Source organism: Notamacropus eugenii, chromosome 2, assembly GCF_028372415.1.
Source record: "Notamacropus eugenii isolate mMacEug1 chromosome 2, mMacEug1.pri_v2, whole genome shotgun sequence".
In the NCBI taxonomy this organism is placed as follows: Eukaryota; Metazoa; Chordata; class Mammalia; order Diprotodontia; family Macropodidae; genus Notamacropus; species Notamacropus eugenii.
In genome coordinates, this window is record NC_092873.1 from 106,451,806 (window position 1) to 106,470,958 (window position 19,153).

Sequence of the window (19,153 nt, forward strand, 5' to 3'; positions counted from 1 at the left end):
AATTGAGGACAAGGACATCCTTTCATCATTGTTCTTGGGGGTGGAGGAAGAGGGCAGTCACCATGATGTAGAAAGACATGCGAGAATGAGGACCAGACCTTCGTTCTAAAGTCCTGATTCTGCCAATAAGGATTATAGGTTTAGAGCTGAAAAGGCCTTCCAAAGGCTTTGGCTTGAGCCCCTTCATTTCACAGTTGAAACGGACTTGCCCACTAGGGTCACCGAGATAGTGACTGAATTTTAACCAAGATGACTAGCTGCTGTGATCCTGGGGAGTTACTTGGCTTCTTATTCATCTTTATGAGATTAAGAGTACTACCTACCTATAGTGTTGTCAAGATTAAATGTGTGTAAAAGCTTTGTAACCACTCCGGGCTACAGAAATGGGACCTGAAACGATTAAAATGAGGAGCAGCACTACCCCCTAGCGGTAGCCACATTTGGCTTCTTCAGTAGCTCTTGGGATGCAGACAATACCTGCTGGCTGCCGTTAGCATTTCTCCAGTGCTTTGGAGCCTCTCCCACCCATCCCCAGTGACCATAGCCGCACACCAGGTTGTGGAGTTTATAAAATCTACCGAGCCAGCGGGCTGCATCCAAAGCTGCTAATGCAGCGAGGGGTATTGCCCTGGGAACAAGTGCCACCACAAGGCCATTTAGTCACTCAGCTACCAGAGCAACCCACCTGTCCACCCTGCGGCCAAGGGGCTACCAGAGCCCTGGGTACCACCCCTCCTGAGACCCTAGGGCTTTGCCCTGCTCACAATGGCATGTGTAGACATATACACACGGGAGGACACACACAGGGGGCACATAGGGGATAGGGGTGGGGTGAGGGGTGGAGTTGCAGGATTCACATCTCAGTCTCAGCCAACAGACTATCTCCCAGCCCTGATGTCATCAGTACCATCTGGGAGCCAGGATCTGCAGAAAGGGTTAAAAAAAAAAAAAAGGTTATTCATTGAGATTATTCAGAGCTAGGGGGCACAGAGTGCAGTGTCTAGCTTGGGGTGACAAGCTAGTCCCTTAACTTGCCATATATGGAGTGGTGAAGAAGACACTGAGAATTTCAGCACCTGTTTCTTACATCTCCCTCTCCCCATCCCCTGCTGTTCCTAGATTCTGGCTCTTACCGCTGGGGCAGATCCAGGATCCACCCCTCTGGCGAGCATCGAGCTCCCCATCTCGCTCCCTGTTCGGGACCCGGCCACCGTCTCCCGCTGCGGCGGCCTCCTCCTCCTCTTCACCCTCTGAGAGCAGGTCACAAATCTGCTGCTGCAGTTCTGGGCTAATGCTGTTCTCAGTCAATACCAGGCTCCGCAAAGCCGTGGGATAATTCTCCACCATGTCCAGTAGAGTCTGGGGGGGATTCGAGGGAGGAGGATAGAGCAGGAGGTATTAGTGAGGTACACAGACACCAAGCTCCTACCCTCTCTAGCATGTGTTTCAATCCTACCTCCTGCAGCACATAAAACTCTTACCCAAGGCTGGGACTTTCCTGACCTCTCTTCATTCTCCTCCCCCAGAGTGACCCCAGACTGATTTCAGCACAGCAGGGAGAAGGGGGCCCCAGCAGCATCAGGCAACACATGATTTACAAAGTGGGGAAGTGCGGTTGTAGATGGTCAAGGATCACTCATGTTTATTTGGCAGCTTCTAGCAGTGTGCTTTGCTTTGGGCACTCCTGGAATATTGGATTTTGATAAGGGGCTGTGATGGACCTTGGGCAAGCTTTACCTGCCTTCTCTGGACTTGAACTTCCTCAATTAGAACAGGAAGGGGTAAGGCTAGGAGAGGGGTGGGGAACCTGGGGCCTTGAGGCCACATATGGCCCCTTGACTGAATCCAAACTTCACAGAACAAATTCCCCCCACCCCTGGACTAGGACATCTTCAGATTCCTGGCTGTAAATCCTATAGTTTAACTGTGTGTTTCATATCCCCTTGGAGGCACAAGGAAGGTAGGGGAGAGTGCTGTATCCATTCTGTGTTCTCTAGGCTCTTTATTTCCCCTAGTGCCCAACTCAGTATTCTGCACATGATGGGCTGAGTTGGTGTGGCCAGCTCCTGGGCTCCTCACCTGGGCTGACTGGTTGGTAAGCCCAGTGCCTTCCAAGTCTAGGACCTCGAGAGTGCGACTGGAGGCCACAGCCACAGCCAACATCCCTGCCACATGGTCACCTGGAGGGAGGCATCCAAGGAGAGATTACTGTCCCCTCCCATCCCTCAGCATCTCCCATTGTCCTAGCAACCACCATATGGCCTAACTACCCTGCTAAGTAAGGTTGGTGATTGGTTGGGTCATCAGAAAATGGCTATGATTGGTGGACAGAGGCTGGTACTGGTAGATGTATGGAGGAACACAGGGGATATGTGTGTGTGTGTGTGTGTGTGTGTGTGTGTGTGTGTGTGTGTGTGTGTGTGTGTGTGTGTGTGTGTGTGTGTGTGTGTGTGTGTGTGTGTGTGTGTGTGTGTGTGTGTGTGTGTGTGTGTGTGTGTGTGTGTGTGTGTGTGTGTGTGTGTGTGTGTGTTGGGGAACAGTGTATAGAGAATTATTGCCCCTTCTAGCATCTCCCCCACTTGCCCAGCACCCAGGGCCTCACAAGGATTCTAGGATTGCCTAAGCAATGCTTCTTCGAGGTTGATCGGGAAATTGAGAAGCAGCGTTCCTTGCCCCCATTCTCACACTTTGCATTCCAAGTCCCTGTTGGGGGAAAGGGGTTTCCTGGTGCCTCACCCAGGGGGTTGTAGTCCAGATTGAGGACCCGAACCTGGGAGCTGTGGGCCACAGCGATGGCAAGTCTGCTCCAGCCCTTGGGGGTGATTCCAGGGTTGGCACTCAGGGTCAGCTCCTTAAGGCCTGGTGAGAGGGAGAAGTTGGTGGTGCTGAAGTTTGTGACACCTAAGTCCATTTTCCAAGTTGCAGTCAGAGAACTGATGAAAGCCCTTGCTACTCATCCAGATGCGTGCCCACCTCATTTCCTTCTCTCCCACCCTTCCAAAAACCTAGCCCAGCTGCTCTTCTACCAGGATTTGGAGTCTGCTCACAGCTTGGGAAGTGTATGATCCCCATTTCTTCATTTCCCCCTTAGTTCATAATTGTAGTACTTAGGGCATTTCCAAGAATCTGGTCCCCTCAGGGGGCCCATCCCCTAAATGTGTTAGGCTCTGTAATCCATACTCCATCCCCTGAGCAGGGTAACCTCCCATCCTTAGAAGTGGAACTGATAAAACTGCTGTAAAAGGAGCCGACAGCTTTGGGAGAAGTAAACAGAGTTCCGGCCTGGGCCCAGGCCCACCTTCCCTTGCCCCTTTGGTCATGACCCTCAACAATGCCCTGCTCACCTGACTTAGCCCCATCAGGGGGCAGGAGACCACAGATGAGGTTGATGGCTTCATCCCCCAGCATGCAGTCACCTAAGTCTAGGGCCACCAAGGCAGGGTGCAGAGCCAGAGCAGGGTTGAGCAGGGCCAATCCAGCATCTGTCAGGGGGCTCCCATGAAGGCTGGGAGTGGGGAGAACAGTGGGGTGGTGGTCATTGCTATCATCACATACCACCTCTCTACATGAAAAGTTGTCTTGCTTTTTGTACCCTGGGATGAGGGCTCTCTCTCAAGAGTGTGGGGGGTGTGTGTAGGGTGTGTGTGTAAAGTGAGGGCATCCTAGGGAAGAATGTTAGGGGTATCTGGTTAGAATTCAGGGCATAGGGATTTGGGTGGGCATCCTGCATGGGAAAAAGGGCTAGTGAATGAATATCTAGGGTTGGCAATTAGGTTTTCACCTCAGGAAGAACATTCGTAGGGGTTAAAGCACAGGGAAAGGGTGAGGGGTTTGAGAGGACGCTGTTATGCGGAATATTAATAGACCCCGAGTGGGAAGTGAGGGAGAACAGACCCTAAGAGAGGCGGCTGGGGATTGCAAGGGCATCGCCCGGTTCAGAAGGGGAGTAAAAGAGGTCACCGGACGGGCCGGTCTGGACTTCCAGGAGGCGCACTCCCCTCCGGGAGGCACGGTCGGGAGAACTGGGAGGTGGCTGGAGATGAGTTTCTACAGCTAGGAAGAGCCTAAGGGATCAATCGAGGCCTCCTGCATTTTGTAAAGGAGGAAGCTGCAGCGGGCTGCCCAGGCCACGACGGCGTTACTAAATCCAGGGCAGCGGAGAGGGGGAGACTGGACACTGTCTGTGGAGGGGTTCAGAGAGGGCGGCAAGAACTGAGCGGGTGTGTGAGGGCGAGGTGGGGGTCCTCCCGCGTGCCTGCCTGACAGCGGGCGGTGCCCGGGCTACCACGCGGGGCCCCTGCCCACCCGTCCCCTGCCCCAGCCCGCTCCCGGGCCACTCACAACAGGGACTGGACGGAGCGGTTGACCCTGAGGGCTTCGGCCAGCTGCTTGACGCGCCCGGGGCTGGACACGACGCCCAGGTTGAGGTTGAGCTGCGCCAGGGACGAGGCTCCGGCCAGGGCGCGGCAGATGCGGGCGAAGTCGCGGTCGCAGAGGCGGCAGCCGCGCAGGGACAGCAGGCGCACGGCGTTGTCCCGCAGGCCGCGGCAGATGTCCCGCACCTCGGCGCTCGACAGCGGCTCCCCGGAGATCTGGATGGAGCTGGGCAGCATGGCCGCGGCCGCGGGGCCGGGCCGCGGGGACCTCCGGGGCCGAGGAGCCGGGCACCCGGGGGTGCGCGCGGGCGCGCGGCGGGCCGGACGCTCCGTGCCTGCGGGCCCCCGCCCGGGGCTCCGCCGCCCGGCTAGAGGCGGCGCTGCGGCCCGGCTGCTGCGGGCGGGGTGCGGGCTGCGGCACAGGCGCCCTGGGAGCCCCGAGCCCCGGACCCCGCGCAGCGGGAGGCGGCCACTCCGGCTCCGGGGCCTCGGCTCATGGCGCGTGACCCCGGACCCAGGCGGGCCCGGCCCGGACGGAGCGCGCGCCCCGGGGCTTCCTCCTCCACCCGCTCCCCCTCCTCGAAGCCCCCGGCCCCTGCCTCCCTGGGCCGGGCGAGCGCCGGTTACCGCCCCTGGGCCCCGCTGCGGAGAGCTGCGGCTCGGGCTCGGCTCGGGCTCCGGCTACGGCCTGGCGCTCGGCGGCTTTGCCGAGGAGGGCGGCGGGTTTCCACGGCAACGGCCGCGTCACGGCCGCTCGCCCCGCCCTCTGCCCGTCCTAGGATCGCTCCACTGCCGGGCGGGCGGGCGGGCGCGGTGCCGAGGAGGGGCCCGGGACGGCCGGCAGCCAGTCCCTCCCGGAGAGAGGGCTGAGGATCCGAGGCGGCAGCGGGCGGCGCGGGGCGGGGATCGCGGGGCGCTGGCGCCCCCTCCCCTTCCCACCGAGGGGCGGCGGTGGCTGGACGGCCGGCGGGAGGCGGCGCGCGTGTGGCTCTGAGGCCCACGGCCTCCTCTCGGAGGGCTCCGCCGGCCAGGCCCCGCGGCCTGCCCCTTTAAGCCGCCCGCCTCCCCTTGCCGCTGCTCTTCTCGGCCCCAGCAGCAATGACGTGCGGCGCCCTGTGCGTGGGGATTCCGTGGGCCCGTGGGATTCCCCGGCGCGGGGAGCCCGGCGGGGTGGGGGGTTGGGCTTGCCGTCCTCATGGGCCTGAGCTTGGTGCCCGCAGGCGGCAGGCCGGAGAAAGGCCCAAAGGGGGAAGGGGCGTATTAAAGGCAGAGGTGGGAACTAGAGGAACCAGAGGACCCCAAACCAGGCCGCGGGTGTGCAGGTGTCAGACTCCTTGTGACCTCTTTTGGGGTTCTCTCGGCAGACACACAAGTGATTTTTCGGGTCCTTGTACAGCTGAGGAGACCGAGGCACACAAGGTTAGGTGACTCGCCCAGAGAGGAGTCCTCCTGACTCCAGGCCCCAAACTCCATTCGCTGCACCAGAACGCATGGGTGCAGCCCCCAGAAACATCAGCAAAACCCGAGTTCAAATGCAGCCTCAAGTCACTAGCTCTGTGACCCGGGGCAAGTCACAACCTGGGTACCTCAGTTTTCCCAGGCCTCACCATGAATCTTCCAGTACTTGTGGCCAGTATGGTGGGGCTCCAAGGTAACAGGGCTTTGCAACTGTTAGCAACATGTGTCACCTGCTACCTAGTGGTAACAGTTTTCGTGGTATTCTTTCCCAGAAAGCTGCAGAGGTGGGGGACGCTTTCTGGCTGGCTTCCCTAATTGTAAACGGGACACCCACAGTTAGTATTGAAGGATAAAGAGGGACTATGAGGAATTATGGGGAATATTAATAAGCAGAACACCCCAAATCTCAGCAGTGTACAAGTTACTGTCTTCTCCAGCCAGGGTCACCTTCAAGTTAAGATGTTTTACACCCCATCTCTTAAAGGCTTTGGGTTACAGAACGCAGAAAAAGTCTCACCGGCTCATACTCAGGGTAAACCAAAAATCCCCCACACCCATAGACTTTCTCCCCTCTTCCATTCCCATAGTAACTTAAATCGTTTCAATCCTGCACCTAGTACCAACTGTTGCCTTAACCATGGAGAAACTGTCTTTGTGCAGTTTTAACCTATTAAGGGTAAATGGCAGAGTTCTAACAAAAATTATCTAGACTGTGCCCAAGTAGCCATATACAATACGATTCCAATACTGATGCAGATCGAGATTCTGGGCTAGGTGGGCTGGAAAGTGAAAACGTGGGTGTCTTTGCATACACCGTAGTGGGGCATATGTTGGCAAAGGTTAGGTCCAGTTCTATGCTGTATGCACAGGAAACATAACTGCCAGTGTCAAGTCTGTAAGACATTGCCATCCCACTTTGGGCCTGTCCATTGGTCCAACTAACTGAACCTTGTATCTCTACCCTGCTACTGCTACTCAGTCTTCTGACCCCAATGAGTTTACACATTTACTCGCTGCTACCCAGGCACCGCACCCCAGTTCCCCCAACCTCCACACCTTTTTCCCCAACACAAAAATGAATATGCCTGGATGAAAAGCTGGGGATATCTTATAACCACCAGCAGCAGAGAAAGGTGGGGATGGTAGGACAGGCTATTGGAATAGTAGCTGAACTTCCAGATCCCAATTAATCTTTTAATTACCAAGTCTATAATTAGCAAGATACAGAGAGAATGAAAAGGGGGGAAGACGGTGAGGGGGACCCAGAGGGCCCGACATACTTTCTGCCCTGGAAGGACAGTCCTGGTCCTGGGCAAGCCGCCCCTGGCTCCACACACTTCAGAAGCTGAGAAGAGACACAGGACCCGATAGCTCCATAGAAGCCCCAGCCCCCATGAAAGAGACACAGGTCACCAACACTGTCCTTTAATCCTCTTCCCCACGATGCTGTGGGGATCAGCAAGCTGAACTCAGTGGAAGGGATATCTGAGGACCAGGATGGGGTCAGTGTGGCTGTAGAGTCAGGGCAACAGCCTTGGCTGTGGCATTGAGCACGGCAATAGGAAGCCCCAAGGCGGGAATGTCCCGGGGGACTCTCTGGATGGGGGGGATGTTGGGACCCTCAAGGGTGTCCAGGATCCCTGAGAGAAGGAAAACAGGAGATTAACCCTGGGAAGGGGCAGGGCACTTCTAACTGGCTTAGACTGGGGACTGAAGCACAACCCACCATGAATACTCTCCCTGGACCCTGAAGGTCATCCTAAGGCACTTGGAACCCTGGGAAATCTTCTTTTTTTAAAGTCACAGTATACTTGAACGTTTCTGAATGTCTCCTGCACTGGGGCAGCACTGTACCTAACCTAGCCTAGAGAAATGGTGGTGATCCTCCCCATTAGGATGAAAACTCCTTGAAAGAAGGTCTTCTTCTTGCTTTTTTCCTTTGTATCCTCAATGCTTGGCACACAGTAAATGCTTAATAAATGCCTATTGACCGTTTCCAGAGTTCTTCAAGAGACAGCCTCAGGAAGTAAAGGAAGAGCATGAGGGGAGGAAACAGGGTTAGGGCAGGGGCCCCCTCCCTCCCCCTGCTGTTCTGGAGCTAAACTAGAAAAAGCAGCTAAGAATCACTCCCAACACTGCCCATGACTTACCCTCCACAACTTTGTGGTAGGCAAAGTGCAGGTAGAGTAAGAAGAGCATGTGCAGGGTGGCAAGGGTCCCGCAAAGAAGCAGTCGCTGTGTGGGACCCACAGTCCTTGACACTAGCACCGCCACCTGGGGCCACAACAGATGTCACAGTTCAAATAAACCCAGCCCAGCCTGGGACAAACATCGTGGGCAGGAAGGACAGCTGGGGGGGTAGGGGTGGAGGGGGAGCTGAATGACCTCCCTTCAGGTCCTAGACTTTGGTGGGTTGGGGTAGGGATGGGAGAATCCACCCACTCATGAGCCACACTGAGATTTGTGCCCATACTTGGGCTTCTTCTCAAACCCCTCACCCCCACTCACCATGCGCAGGGTGGACAACCCACCCACCAACAGCCAGAAGAGATAGAAGAGGGCATGAAGATGGATGTTGTAGGTGATAAAGAGAACAATGCAATGTCCAAAGAGTCCATAGCCCTGAGGGATGAGAAGAGGAGATGGCATTTGGTGGCAGGCCCCAGAACCTCCCAATTCCACCCCAGGGCTGGCTAAGGGTAAGTGCTAGAGAGGCTGCTCTGTCTGCTACTGCCCTCCCTCCCCACTCAGGCCCTCTTACCAGCAGTGCCAGCATCTGGAGCATGGTGATCTGTGCATTACACAAGTAAGCCAAAAAGTAAATGAAGGATGAGACGCCCAGCCAGTAGCCAAAGCAGGTGCCAATGGCAGTGCCCATCAGGGTACCTTCCCGCTGGGGTAGGGGAAAGAGGAGGGGAGGATTGATTTAACCACATAGGGTCTCCCACTCCCACCTCTCTCAAGAGTCTGAGTCCCATTCAGTTAGCTCTTCTGAAGCCATCAAGTCCCAGGGTTTCCCACTTCATCTGTGATACCCTGGAGCTCAACAGGGCAACCCTGGAGAGTTCTTCCATTAGTTTCCACCCCCCTCATCTGCTTACGATAATGGTATCAGACGTCTTCATCCCATGGAGAAGAATGGCAACCAGGGTGAACACCAGCATGAGAGGCCCATAGAGTTCGCCAGCAATTTTCTGTGGAGACACTAGGTCAGCTTGGGAAGTTCAAATGACTGCTTCCCTTCTACTTCTGCCCTCACAGGCCCCTAACTGTTCTCTGGGAGCTCTTTCCCGAGTCCTGGGCCAGGTTTCCCACCCTTCCTCTCAGTGGTTTTGCCCAGGCCTTCCAAGCTCCAGCACATTCTAACCACTGCTCCTTCCTGGGCTATCATTTTCTACTTGGGAACGGTGCTGGGGACATCAAGTGACAAAAGGGATCATTAGCACATACCTGGGGAAAATTGACCATCTTGACAGGGATCATGGACTCCAGGAGCCTATAAGATAGGAGGTTTGAGAGTAGGGCAGGGTTGCGGGTAACTTTTTCTAGGAGGGATCTCTTTCTTCCACTATTCACTGTCACCAGGAGGGGAAAGTATTTGAGGATGATTGGGTCCACGGGAAATAAGGAGATCTTGGAGAGGTCTAGCAGGGGGACTGCGAAATTGTGGACTGCATTAAAAGTGTGTTTATGTTATTGGGGGTAGGAGGTGTCTAATGTTACTGAAAAATGATTCTCCTGTTTTCCCTAGACCAGGGATGGGGAACCTGTGGCCTTGAGGACATATGTGGCCCACTTAGTCCTCAAGTACAGCTCTTTGACCGTTCAGAAAAATTTTTTCTGTGATGTTTGGATTCTGTCAAAGATGTGTAAAGGCCATATATGACCTCAAGGCCACAGGTTCCCCATCACTGTTAGGATTACTGTATTTAGAGTTGAAATGTACAATGCAGCTTAACACTTTCATTTTATGGATGAATAAAAAGGCTTGAGAGTCTAAAGGCCTTGTTCAAGTTTACAGTCCTACCTTTATGTCTTGATTAAAGTTTATGAAACACAACACACAGTCCTATAAGTAGGCAGGGCAAGAACTTTCCCTATTTTGCCAATTAGGAAACTGAGGCTCAAAGAAGTAAACTGACTTCCCCCAAATCTCAGAGCTACTTGGTATAAAAACCTAGATTTGAACCCAGATGCTCTTTCCACTACTAGTCTCTTAACATTCTACGTTGTACTCATCTTAGGGGGTTGGGAGAAAGGCTGAGCACAGTAATGACTGTGATAGAAAGTGAAGAAAAATGAGGAGATGCAGGTAAACACCTTACCTCTCTCCTTTTAGAACCTGTGTGCTCTTGTGAAGAACCAGGTGGAGTGTGACCTTCACAGGCGCCCAGTTGGCCCTAAGATCAGGATTCTACTCATGACCCCCCCAAGACCTGGCCAAAGGGAGTTCATATGGGAATTAGGGAAGCAGAGACAGCACAGCTGCTGTTGTGGGCCTGGCCCGGGCCAGGGAGAGCAGCTAGGAGAAAGAAAACTCTTACCGGCTTCGAACTTGGGCAGGTTCCACATCAAAGTAAGGCCTGAGGATGTCGATATTAGCATAGAGGCTGAAGGCCTTGGAGGCCTGTCTCTTCCCTGCCTGCCACATCTGAGAGAAAGAGATAAAGCTGATCCACTGAGATTCTACTTTGGTTTCTAGAAACTAGCTTTAGGCTCTGTTGCTTTTTTCTCCATGGAAAAAATTGCAGATATCTTTCAGAAGAGGAGATTCTGATCTGACTGGCATGATACATCCTGCTTGAAGAAGGGGACACAAATAGAATAGCTGGGACAGAACCTTGCTTCTCCTTAGCCTGCTAGAAGCTCAGTATTACTTACTTGATCAGCCACTTGTCGACTCAGCTGTCCTTTGAAGCCCTTCATTCCCAGGAATTCTCCATCTTCCTCCTCAGCAGCAGCTGCATCAGCATCTACCTCTTCTTCACGGAGCCGCTGGTGAAGCTCCCCCATATCTTCAAAGCTAGATCCTGATGTGTCGTCCATGTTCTCCATGTCAATCACTGCTGAGCCTCCACCCTGCTGGTCAAAGGAATGGTTTGTATCTGAACCAGACTGACTCTGCCTGGTACTCACATCTCATCAGTACTCTCCATCCCATGATGGGACCCTGATGTCTGGAAGGCAGGGCCATGGGCTTCTGTTTAAAGGAGAGAAAGGTGTGTGTGCTCGTGAGGCACAGCAGTTTTTCTCTCTTTTTCCTACTTTGGGACTTCACCTCAGGTACCTCTCCCTGCTGTCAGCTTCCTTTTGTGTGTTGTCTTTCTGTATTAGATCACAAGCTCCTTGAGGACAGGAGCTGTCTTCCCCAGTGCTGTGCTAAGCATTTAATAAATATCTAATAGCAGACTGATCTTTCTGATCCATCCATTCAGCTAAATAACACTGTTCCTCTTTTCCTCATCTGAAGATTGGGGTTGTGGGTGGAATGAGGAAGGGGCTTTGTCCCGCAGTTGTTAAGACTTAGTGGTTTTCCTAAAACGTAGATCTAGTTATGATTCTGAGTACACACACGTGCATATGCATGCACACACACACACAGACACAAAGAGCTCCAAAACTCTCCTACTGCTCTTAAAAACAGTACAAAAAATCCAGCTGGCATTTCAAGTCCTCCACAATCTGGTTCCACCTTCCTTTCCAGGCTTATTTCATATTATTCCCATTCATATACTCCTTTTAACAACAAACTGGACTGCTATTTCCATAGCATTGCACTTCTTGCCTTTGTAACTTTTGCACAATTGCACCTCATGTTTGGTAGCCCTCTTTCTTTGCCTCCAGCTTGCTATACCTCCAGTTTCCTTCAAAGCTCAAGTGAGCTGTCACTTCCTTGATTCTTTTTCTGTTCCCTTTAATTATTAGCCCTCTTCCTCTTAGAATTACTTTTTATTTACAAAAACTAAAAATCTATTCTTAACCACATCCCCCCCTCCATCCAATAAGAATGAAATTTTTGTGAGGATGAGGACGGTATCATTTCTCTCTTTGTGTCCCTAATGCCAAGGGCAGTGCCTTGCATTTTGCATAGTGCATAGTGAGCATTCTGTCTGAAATGAACCTTTCTGTCTCTCCCAACTCTAGCAGTTTGCTGTAAAATTTTGAGACTTCTCAGGCTCAAGTTCTACTTTCCAGCCAGACAAACTCGCTTCTTGTCCTCTACCCATCTCTTTCTCTCCATTGAGGACAGAGAATGAGTTCCCCAAGAACATTTTCTCCCCCAACCTTTCCCCCTCAACAAACAGAGGCAAAAGAGGCTCCCTTATCAGATCCCATGCTCTGCTGTTGCTCCCTAGGACCTAAGTTCCAGAATACATTCTTGGTATGTTTCCACCCATGTCGAAGCACTCTCTACACCCGGAATGCCGTCCCTTCCTGGGTTGCTATCCTTCGAGGTCCAGTTTAAATGCTGTCTGATCTCCGCAACGACTTTCCATCTGCTTAATCTGTACACGTATCATACACTTCCTTGTCCTTCATCCCGAGGAAAGTTTTTTCTCTATTTGGCCGGCATCTTTCATGGAATTGCCTGGAATCTACTCTGAAATTGACACGGTTCCTTAGGTGCAAGTACTTAATTTCGAACTTCTCTGAATCTCCCTGAGTATATATGTATACTAAAGGCTCCGAACAAACGTGCTGAAGGAGCGAGTTCATCCTCCCCCCTGGGTGGCCAGGGCGAGGCCAGCCCACTGCTCGCCCGAGCGCTCGGGCCACGCTGCGGCCTGGCCACCGACTTCCCGGCTGGGGGGTCTCCAGCTCCAAGCTCCACAAGGGCCCGAGAAGGAGAAACAGGGGCCGCCCAAGGGGCAGGTTCAGGCTGGAAGTGCAGATGAATCCCTCGGCTCTGCCTGCCTCAGTGGCCTCCCTTTCTGGCTCTGTTTCCTCCTCTGTAAAACGAGGGCACTGAACTGCATGGTTTCCAAGGTGCGCCTCCAATTCTAAACCCCAGCACCCGGCAAGGGACTGGAAGGGGGAGATCGCAAACGCGGAGAGAGAACCTGCGTCCTCGGAGGCGGGGGGCAGCCACGAGGACCCCGCGAGGGATCTGTCGGCCTTCAGGCCGCCCAGTCCGGGGAGGCGTCTAGGGCCATTACCTGGATATTCTCCTCGAAGCCCCCCCACTCTGGGGAGGCCCCGTTCCGGGTACCTCCTGCCGGGGCCACCGGGCTTGCCATGTCCCTCGAAGGATCCCGTCACTCGGACTCGCGCAACTACTGCGCGAAGGGGGGAGGGCCCGGCCCCCGGGAGTGAAGGTGGAGTCGGGGAGACGGGCGTCCCCCCACCGTGGGATGCTCCAAAAGGAAGACGACCGGATGTTTAGGCGACTCCACCCGGAAGCTGTAGACGTGGAAACAAGCAGGTCCACTCTGTCTCGCGAGACGTAGGGGCCGCTTGTCGCCACGGCGACGACGCGAGAAGGCTTGTACGCGTGCGCGGTGGGCGCCCGGTTGTCACGTGGAGCTAGGATGGCGGCCTCCGGAGCGGTGGAGGAGATGCGGAGCCGCGTGGTGCTCGGGGAATTCGGGGTCCGAAACGTAAGGCTCGAGTGACGAACTGGGCCGGGATCCGTACGGAGGAAAGGGTCCCGGCCTCCAGCCTCACGTGCACCTCTGCTTTAGGTTCATACCACGGACTTCCCGGGAAATTACTGCGGCTACGATGATGCGTGGGACCAGAGCCGCTTCGAGAAGGTGAGGGAGGCCCGGTGCGGGGGGGAGCTGGTGAGGGGAGGCCCGGTGCGGGGGGAGCTGGTGAGGGAGGCCCGGTGCGGGGGGAGCTGGTGAGGGAGGCCCGGTGGGGGGGGGAGCTGGTGAGGGAGGCCCGGTGGGGGGGGAGCTGGTGAGGGAGGCCCGGTGGGGGGGGGAGCTGGTGAGGGGAGGCCCGGTGGGGGGGGGAGCTGGTGAGGGGAGGCCCGGTGCGGGGGGAGCTGGTGAGGGGAGGCCCGGTGGTGGTGGGGAGCTGGTGAGGGGAGGCCCGGTGGGGGGGGGAGCTGGTGAGGGGAGGCCCGGTGGGGGGGGGAGCTGGTGAGGGGAGGCCCGGTGGGGGGGGGAGCTGGTGAGGGGAGGCCCGGTGCGGGGGGAGCTGGTGAGGGGAGGCCCGGTGCGGGGGGAGCTGGTGAGGGGAGGCCCGGTGCGGGGGGAGCTGGTGAGGGAGGCCCGGTGGGGGGGGAGCTGGTGAGGGGAGGCCCGGTGGGGGGGAGCTGGTGAGGGAGGCCCGGTGGGGGGGGAGCTGGTGAGGGGAGGCCCGGTGGGGGGGGAGCTGGTGAGGGAGGCCCGGTGCGGGGGGGGGGGGGGGAGCTGGTGAGGGGAGGCCCGGTGGAGGGGGAGCTGGTGAGAGGAGGCCCGGTGGGGGGGGGAGAGCTGGTGAGGGGAGGCCCGGTGGGGGGGGGAGAGCTGGTGAGGGGAGGCCCGGTGGAGGGGGAGCTGGTGAGGGAGGCCCGGTGGGGGGGGAGCTGGTGAGGGGAGGCCCGGTGGGGGGGGGAGCTGGTGAGGGGAGGCCCGGTGGGGGGGGAGCTGGTGAGGGAGGCCCGGTGCGGGGGGAGCTGGTGAGGGGAGGCCCGGTGGGGGGGGGAGCTGGTGAGGGGAGGCCCGGTGGGGGGGGGAGCTGGTGAGGGGAGGCCCGGTGCGGGGGGAGCTGGTGAGGGAGGCCCGGTGGGGGGGGAGCTGGTGAGGGAGGCCCGGTGGGGGGGGGAGCTGGTGACGGGAGGCCCTGGGAGGGCAGGGGCCCCAAACACCCAGCCTGCGCCGGGAAGGGAATGTGGGAATCTTAGGGCCCTTTTCCTCACAGACCCTTTGCTCCCCCATCCTTTCAGGAGTTCCGCGTGGATGTGGTGCACATGGATGAAAGCTCGCTGGAATTTGATATGGTTGGGATTGATGCTGCCATTGCCAACGCTTTTCGGAGGATCTTATTAGCTGAGGTGGTGACGGCGATAGTGACGGTGTTGTGGGCAGGAGGGCAGAGAAGCTGACAGGAGGGAACCACCCTGTCCTAGCCACATTGAACTACTTGGGCTCATTTTTTTGCAGCTCTGTATATTTATTTCCTTGTGGTTGCTTATGCTTGTTCCCTCCCAGGTTCTTTTTTGGAAAGTAGTCAGTCCTTAGAAACATAGGTGGAGGAGAAGATCTGTTGTGTTATATATATATATATCTTTCTAAGGATCAGTATCATTTCTGTATCTAGGTTCCAACCATGGCTGTGGAAAAAGTCTTTGTGTACAACAACACATCCATCGTTCAGGATGAGATACTGGCCCATCGTTTGGGACTCATTCCCATTCATGCAGACCCCCGGCTTTTTGAGTACCGGAACCAAGGTAGGAGAGTGGAGGCTTGTAGAGGGGAGAGGTTGTGACTTGGTGTGATGGCGCTCTTGCTCTGTCATGTGCAGGTGATGAAGATGGCACTGAGATAGATACGTTGCAGTTTCAGCTGAAGGTCAAATGTACCCGTAATCCTCAAGCTGCCAAAGATTCCTCTGATCCCAATGAACTTTATCTCAATCACAAAGGTGAGTAATGACAGGGTCAGGGAAACAAAGGTGCAAATCCAGCTCCTTTACTTATATGATCTTAGGTAAATTAGCTTTTAAGCCCCAGTCTACTCATCTGTAATTTAAATGGTTTGAACTATATGGTCTTTTATAGCTGTAAATCCAGTGATGCTTGAGGAAGTGGGAGGAGTATCTGCCACTATTATTAGACCATAAATTTAAGAGCTTAGAACTAACCACAGAGGCCATCTAGGCCCTCAGTAACACTTCCCTCCTAAATTTTAACTGACATTCTTCGTCTCATCCTGTAGTGTACACAAAACACATGACGTGGATACCCCTGGGAAACCAAGCGGATGTTTTCCCAGAAGGCACTATTCGTCCTGTGCATGATGACATTCTCATTGCTCAGCTACGTCCTGGCCAAGAGCTTGACCTCCTCATGCACTGCGTTAAAGGCATAGGTAAGGATTGTTGGGTGCTAGTCCAACTATGTTGGGGGTGGGGGGAAAGGGCCCTGAAATTTTTGGATTGGAAATGTTAATGGTAGTGCAGTGTAAAGCATGGAAGATGAGGGGGTTGATAAGGGGTATCTCTGCTTTTCCTCTCCAGGCAAAGACCATGCAAAATTTTCTCCTGTAGCCACTGCCAGTTACAGATTATTGCCAGATATCACTCTCCTCCAGCCAGTAGAGGGGGAAGCAGCTGAGGAGCTGAGTCGATGCTTTTCACCTGGTGTTATTCAGGTGCAAGATGTCAAAGGTATCTGTAGAAAGGGATGCTCACATCCCCATGTCTTAAAAACCTTGAAGACACTTCTCAGTTGAAAGATAATTTTTTTTCCCTCAGGATTCTTAAACTTACATCATCTTGTTCATAGCAGGCATCTAATGATTGTAATATCGTTCATTTCTCATCATAACACCCTGCTCTGGAACATTTATGAAGCATGATTACAAAGTGTTGAACACATATAATTCAGTTGAAGAAGGCCTTAGAGCTCCGATCGTGCTTATGTGCTTAATTAAATCAATTTTGCTTCTTCTAACAGAACTGGTAATGTGGTTTATTTTATCAGGAAAGAAAGTAGCCATAGTTGCCAACCCCCGTCTGGATACCTTCAGCAGAGAGATCTTTCGTCATGAAAACCTGAAGAAGTTGGTGCGGCTGGCCCGAGTACGGGATCACTACATATGTGAGTATTGGGGAGGGGGAAGTAAAAGTGATATGGGAGTAGCCTGAAAACCACTCTCCCACAACCTGGCAAAAGGATTTCCTTTCTCCCTGCAGCTTAATACTGTATATTGTCTTCTATAATTGAGCTTTTTACAGGTGGGGTCTCTTTTCTATTTGTATTCCTAGCATGCATACTGAAGTTCTTAAATATATTTACATTACAGTCTCAGTGGAATCAACAGGTGTCTTGCCTCCTGAGGTTCTAGTGAGTGAAGCCATCAAAGTTCTAATGGGAAAATGTCGGCGCTTCATGGATGAATTGGATTCAGTTCAGATGGACTGAATTATCTTGCAGCAACTTAGTGGAGACAACACCTGGATGGCAAGATGGGTTGCTTTGTGGGGATGCTTCACTCTATCCAAAAATTGTCTTATGATTCCTGAACAGGCTGGCTACCTAAAAGACTCCTAAGAAAACATCAGTGGGTGTGGAGTTGTGATCTAAATGCCAACACAGCCTTCTTGATTGCTTTTTTGAAGTGTCAGCTGTGCAGTGAAAAGATCTGTCATACCGTTTGCAATAGTATCTGGTTAATAGAGTGTGTTCCAAAGTCAGTGAGGAAAGGGGAGGAAGGACAAACAGCATAAAGAACAGCCTTGAGGTGCCATGTGTAGTAGCATATAGTATGAGAAAGGCAGCTTGTATATTAAAGTTGTGTATCAAACTCAATTTTTTTTTTACTGACATGCAGAAATATGCCTCAGAGTTAATGTTTCTACAAAAAGGCTCTAAAAACAATAAAAAAACTAGCATGAAATCACAAGATGTTAAAAAATACCACAACACAATAAATACAACTGTTCCCTTCATGGCCCCAACCACACACAAGTATAAAGCGTTCCACTGAGGCAGTAGTCAAAGCTAGTAGAGAAGGCATGTTCCAAAACTGACCATGTGGTCAACAGAAAAACTTTAAAAATACAACAGAACACTTGAATGTGTGGAGGACAACAGGAAGTCTGTGCAATACAGATAGATACACTGGATGTGAAACCCCTTCTCCCAGCTTTCCCTTGTTCTCTATCCTATGGATCCACGAACTACAGAATCCTCTTGCCAAATATGCCCAGCTCATTTTGGATTTAGATTTTAGAGGAGGCCTGGATCTTTATTTACCCTTTGTTATAACTCTAGACTGGATTTCCAAAACTACGGGCAGCTCTCATGAGCCCTGACTGAATGGTGGTATTTATGTGGATAATGTCCAGTAGGCAGTTGAAACATCAGAAGCCATGAACTTATTAAAGGCACCTGAACTAGGCTATATGGGAATCAAGCCACAAGGGGTAAGTCATGGGGAGAAAAGGCCAATGGGTTTAGCCAGCTCCTAGGAATAGATGCTGCCTAGTTTTGTCAATAATCTTGGATGCCCACAAAGCACCTGAGCATCAAGTGAAATGGTTAGGGATTGTGGCTATTGCTCCTATGGAACCCTTGCTAATAAGGGAGTGACATCTGCTAGTCATTAGTGATGAGGCGGCTTCCCAAGGGGCCCTGAGATGAGGACTTGGGATTGGCCAGTCTCTGAAGGGATCTTGTTCTTGGCTGTAGCCACTTGCAGACAGTCTATACCCCTCCTAGTATTCAAGATGCCATGCATGCACTTCAATTACCATCCTCCCAATCCAGCAAAACAAAACAGGTCTGCCTCCCACTTCCCATTCCCCCAGCATGTGAGTTGAAGTTGCCAAGAAAAGCCATACACACCAGTTTCTGTGCCTGTAGCGCAGCCACAAACTGGTGGCAGTGCTTGCTGAATTCGAATGAAACAGACCCCAACCCCATACTCTACATATGTTGCATAAAAGGTAGTTGGAAAGGGAAAAATGACAACAAGGAACTATGGTTCTGCTCATGGCTTCTCTTGAAAATGCTCAGATACGGAGCTCTGAGTGGGTTAGGAGACATCTTGGGAGAACTAGACAATAACGTAAGTCCTAACTCCCCTGGAAATGACACCAATGCGATTGCTTCTGGCCTCTTCTTAGAGCCTGGCATTGGCTCTCCATCTCCAAGCCTGGTTCTTTCTCCAGGTCAGCACTGGAAGAGGCAGTGGAGATAACAGCTACAGATTAGCTATGAAGGGGAAGGAGAAGAGATGACAATGAAGGCCTAGGAAAATTGTTCAGAAGGCCATATCAGGGTTCAAAGATGTTGCTCAAGCATCCATCCTCACTTTCTAGCACATCACATTCCAGCAACGGCTTTGGTTTTTTGAAGAGTGATGGAAGGTTCTTAATGTGAACCTCCTTACGGAACTGTTCTCCCAGAGGTTTCTGTAAGAAACAAGCAAGGCCATTATGAAAACCTGATCAATGGGGCCTCCCTTCTCTGCAATAGGAAAGCTCCCTTCTTTTATATTTAATGACAATTCCTCTATGCCTTGGTAAGACTAGTTGGAGGCTGCCCTTTTATGTTTGCATCTTAATACCTAATGGTTTCAAGACCCACATAGGGTGAAAGAAAAGGAAATAGATTCAGTATCATTCATAGGGCAATAATAAATATGGTGGTTCCAAGTTGA

General features: G+C 53.1%; 4 protein-coding genes across 5 annotated transcripts in view; 1 reads left to right on the forward strand and 3 right to left on the reverse strand.

Moving 5' to 3' along the window:
- Positions 1–551: 551 nt before the first annotated feature.
- On the reverse strand, positions 552–4,691 carry LRRC73 (leucine rich repeat containing 73). The gene is made up of 6 exons (XM_072642280.1): positions 4,342–4,691; positions 3,345–3,505; positions 2,737–2,859; positions 2,080–2,180; positions 1,134–1,359; positions 552–924 (listed from the first exon to the last, which is right to left on the reverse strand). The coding sequence occupies exons 1-6, from the start codon at positions 4,611–4,613 to the stop codon at positions 854–856; spliced, it is 954 nt and encodes a 317-aa protein (XP_072498381.1). The 5' UTR covers positions 4,614–4,691; the 3' UTR covers positions 552–853.
- A 2,552-nt stretch (positions 4,692–7,243) lies between these two features.
- YIPF3 (Yip1 domain family member 3) lies at positions 7,244–13,287 on the reverse strand. Of its 2 annotated transcripts, none has more exons than XM_072642279.1 (9): positions 12,992–13,287; positions 10,716–10,913; positions 10,379–10,485; positions 9,285–9,330; positions 8,936–9,028; positions 8,596–8,727; positions 8,343–8,456; positions 7,985–8,108; positions 7,244–7,474 (listed from the first exon to the last, which is right to left on the reverse strand). In XM_072642279.1, the coding sequence occupies exons 1-9, from the start codon at positions 13,070–13,072 to the stop codon at positions 7,338–7,340; spliced, it is 1,032 nt and encodes a 343-aa protein (XP_072498380.1). In that variant the 5' UTR covers positions 13,073–13,287; the 3' UTR covers positions 7,244–7,337. The 2 variants fall into 2 exon arrangements, with proteins under 2 accessions (XP_072498380.1, XP_072498379.1); XM_072642278.1 differs by having other exon boundaries at positions 10,716–10,916; positions 12,992–13,255.
- On the forward strand, positions 13,184–17,298 carry POLR1C (RNA polymerase I and III subunit C). Its single transcript, XM_072642277.1, has 9 exons — positions 13,184–13,432; positions 13,517–13,588; positions 14,710–14,817; positions 15,084–15,216; positions 15,291–15,410; positions 15,704–15,856; positions 16,005–16,154; positions 16,471–16,587; positions 16,793–17,298. The coding sequence occupies exons 1-9, from the start codon at positions 13,364–13,366 to the stop codon at positions 16,909–16,911; spliced, it is 1,041 nt and encodes a 346-aa protein (XP_072498378.1). The 5' UTR covers positions 13,184–13,363; the 3' UTR covers positions 16,912–17,298.
- XPO5 (exportin 5) overlaps positions 17,282–19,153 on the reverse strand; it is a 59,568-nt gene continuing 57,696 nt past the window's right edge. Inside the window, exon 32 of the mRNA XM_072642243.1 lies at positions 17,282–18,905. Within this exon, the coding sequence (XP_072498344.1) occupies positions 18,768–18,905 (138 nt within the window). The 3' untranslated portion in view covers positions 17,282–18,767. The remainder of the gene's footprint in view (positions 18,906–19,153) is intronic.